The 2,863-nt window shown below is 59.4% G+C and overlaps 1 protein-coding gene across 1 annotated transcript in view; it reads left to right on the forward strand.

Moving 5' to 3' along the window:
• SNF8 (SNF8 subunit of ESCRT-II) overlaps positions 1-920 on the forward strand; it is a gene marked incomplete at its 5' end in the record, with an annotated part of 7,696 nt that extends 6,776 nt beyond the window's left edge. Inside the window, one exon of the mRNA XM_041426534.1 lies at positions 285-920. Coding sequence (XP_041282468.1) covers positions 285-404 — 120 coding nt within the window. The remainder of the gene's footprint in view (positions 1-284) is intronic.
• Positions 921-2,863: the final 1,943 nt, after the last annotated feature.

Raw genomic sequence — 2,863 nt, forward strand, 5'->3', positions numbered from 1 at the left:
CATTTTTCCCGTTTTTCCCGTTTTCCCAGGATCACCTGCTGAAGGAGGGCATGGCCTGGCTGGGTCCCAATCCCATTCCCAATCCCATTTTTCCCATTTTTCCCCTTTTCCCAGGATCACCTGCTGAAGGAGGGCATGGCCTGGCTGGGTCCCAATCCCATTATTCCCACTCCCATTTTTCCCCTTGTTCCCATTTTCCCAGGAGCACCTGCTGAAGGAGGGCATGGCCTGGCTGGGTCCCAATCCCATTCCCAATCCCATTTTTCCCATTATTCCCATCCCAGGATCACCTGCTGAAGGAGGGCATGGCCTGGCTGGACGCGCAGGCTCCGGCCGAGCCGCAGTTCTGGCTGCCCGCGCTCTTCTCCGAGCTGCACGGCCAGGACGGCGCGGCCGGGCCCTGAGTGCCCCGGGAGCCCCCGGAATCCCGCCTGGAATCCCCGGAATCCCGCCTGGAATCCCTCCCTGGATCCTCGGGAATCCCCTCCTGGAGTCCTCAGGATCCCACCCCTGGAATCCTCGGGAATCCCCCCTGGAATCCTGGCTGGAAGCCCTCCCTGGATCCTCAGGAATCCCTCCCAGAATCCCCAGGAATTCCTCTTGGAATCCTTCCTGGAGTCTTCAGAATCCTGGCTGGAATCCCTCCCAGGATCCCTGGGAATCACCCCTGGAATCCTCGGGATTCCCCCCTGGAGTCCTGGCTGGAATCCCCCCATGGAGTCCTCAGGATCCCACCCCTGGAATCCTCGGGATTCCCCCCTGAAATCCTCAGAATCCCGCCTGGAGTCCCTCCCTGGATCCTCGGGAATCCCCCCTGGAATCCTGGCTGGAATCCCTCCAGGGATCCTTGGGAATCACCTCTGGAATCCTCGGGAATCTCTCCCAGAATCCCCGGGAATCCCTCTGGGAATCCTCAGGATCCCTCCGCAGGGGCGTTAGGGTCCCTGTCGTCCACAGGGAATAAAAGTTTCGTAAGAAATTCCTGATTTTGGGAGGTTCTGTGGGATCGACCCCCGCTGGAATCACCGCCTGCTTTTGGGTGGAAATGCCCCAAATTTGGGAAAACCAGGAAAAGGAGCTGAGGGCGGAGTCTCGGAGGATGCCAGCGGGGTTTGCAGCGGGAAATGGGATTTGCCTCCGGAATTTTGGCTCCCAGCAGTGGGAAAACTGCCCTGGGAAGTCGTTATTCCATAAGAATTCCCACTAAGGAACACCAGAGGCTCCGTTCTGCCAAAACAAAACTTTATTGCACAAAGGAAAAAACCAAAAAAAAACCCCAAAAAATCCCACCAGGAATTCCCATTTCCCACCTTCCTGCTGCAATCCCCCCGGGGCATTCGGGCTCTCCGGCCCTCGGGATGCGGATCCAGCTGGGAAGAGCTCCCAGCTCCAGCAGGATCCGGACTGGGGCCAGCCTGCTGGGGACATTTGGCGTCCCCGCTCCAGGGGGAACTGTCACCTGCAGCCTGGGGTGGCACTGCCACCGCCACCTCTCGCTGTCCCCCACGGCACAGCCCCCGCTCTCGGCGCTCCCAAAACCGCCGCATTTCACAAGGTTTGGCAAAGGAGTTTGTCCCCGAGTCCAGCAGGGATTGTCCCTCCCTCCGGCGTCTCCGTGGGGAGGGAGGGGACAGGGAAGGTGACGCTGCCCCGAGGTGGGACACGGAGGATTCCAGGTGAGGAAAGAACAGCTCCACCGGGACAAAAACCCCTCCTCAAAGGCCGAAGTGAGAATCACAGAAATCAACAAACTGATCTCTGGGCGCTGCCCTCCTCCCTGAGGCACGCACTGCTCCTCATCCTCCCTTCCCCAAACCTCCAGGGTGAACAAATCCACGGATTCCTGCAGTTCCCACTTTCCACATGAAGTCTCCAAAGTGCCCCAGGGCTCGAGTAAAGCTTTGGGGAAGGAGCCCCAATTCCAGCAGTGAGAATTCCTTTATCTTTGGTCTGCCTAGAAGAAAGACACCAGGGAGGCCCCAGCTCTCCCAAATTTCAGCTGGACACACCCTGGCTTATCCAGGCTCTCCCACAGCTCCAGGGAAGGGCTCCCTCCCTGCCCAGGAGCAGAAAAGCTCTCAAGGATTTGCAGTCTAGAGCTCATTCTTTAATCGAACGGAGGAAAAAAAAAAAAAAAAAACCAAAAAAACCTGGAAAAAAACCCAAAACAAAACAAAAAAAAACCCAAAAAAAAAAAATCCCCAACCAGTGTAGGCGTTCTCCAAAAAAACCCCAAAAAACCACCTGATGCCACATGCCAGGAAGTACCTTTGTCCAAGAGGAGCCTGTCCCGAGCTGGGCTTTGTCTCTTTTTTTGGGAATTCTCCTCGGGGAATCCTCGGGGAACTCTCCTGGCGGTCGGGGGGAGGGATGGAGGGAGGGAGGGAGGGAGGGAGGAGCGCGGCTCTCCCCGCCCCGGCCTGGCTGTGCTGCAGTCCCGGGCCGGGCCGGGCCCTCCTAGGCCTTGGGGCAGCCCTGGGGCTCGGGCTCGGGCTCCGAGGAGCTGCTCTCCGAGTCCATGTCGGCGCTGTCCTGCTGCTGCCGCTCCTGCAGCCGCGCCCGCAGCGCCTGCAGCCGCCCCAGCAGCGCCTGGTAGTCGAAGTGGCCGCGCTTCTCCCCGAAAGGGTCCTGGGGGAAGGGGGGAACGCGGGTCAGGGGGCTCCGGGAGAGGGGTGGGCTGGGAAGCAGGAGAGGTGCACAGGGAAACGGCAGCCTGGGCGGAGGGGGCCTGGAACTGCACTGGGGAGGGCCTGGAATGCACTGGGGAGGGTCCTGAAATTCCACTGGGAAGGATCCTGGAATTGCTCTGGGGAGGGGCCTGGAATTGCACTGGACAGGATCCTGAAATTCCACTGGGAAGGAT

This window comes from Onychostruthus taczanowskii, unplaced genomic scaffold, assembly GCF_017590055.1.
Source record: "Onychostruthus taczanowskii isolate IOZ18803 unplaced genomic scaffold, ASM1759005v1 scaffold91, whole genome shotgun sequence".
In the NCBI taxonomy this organism is placed as follows: domain Eukaryota; kingdom Metazoa; phylum Chordata; class Aves; order Passeriformes; family Passeridae; genus Onychostruthus; species Onychostruthus taczanowskii.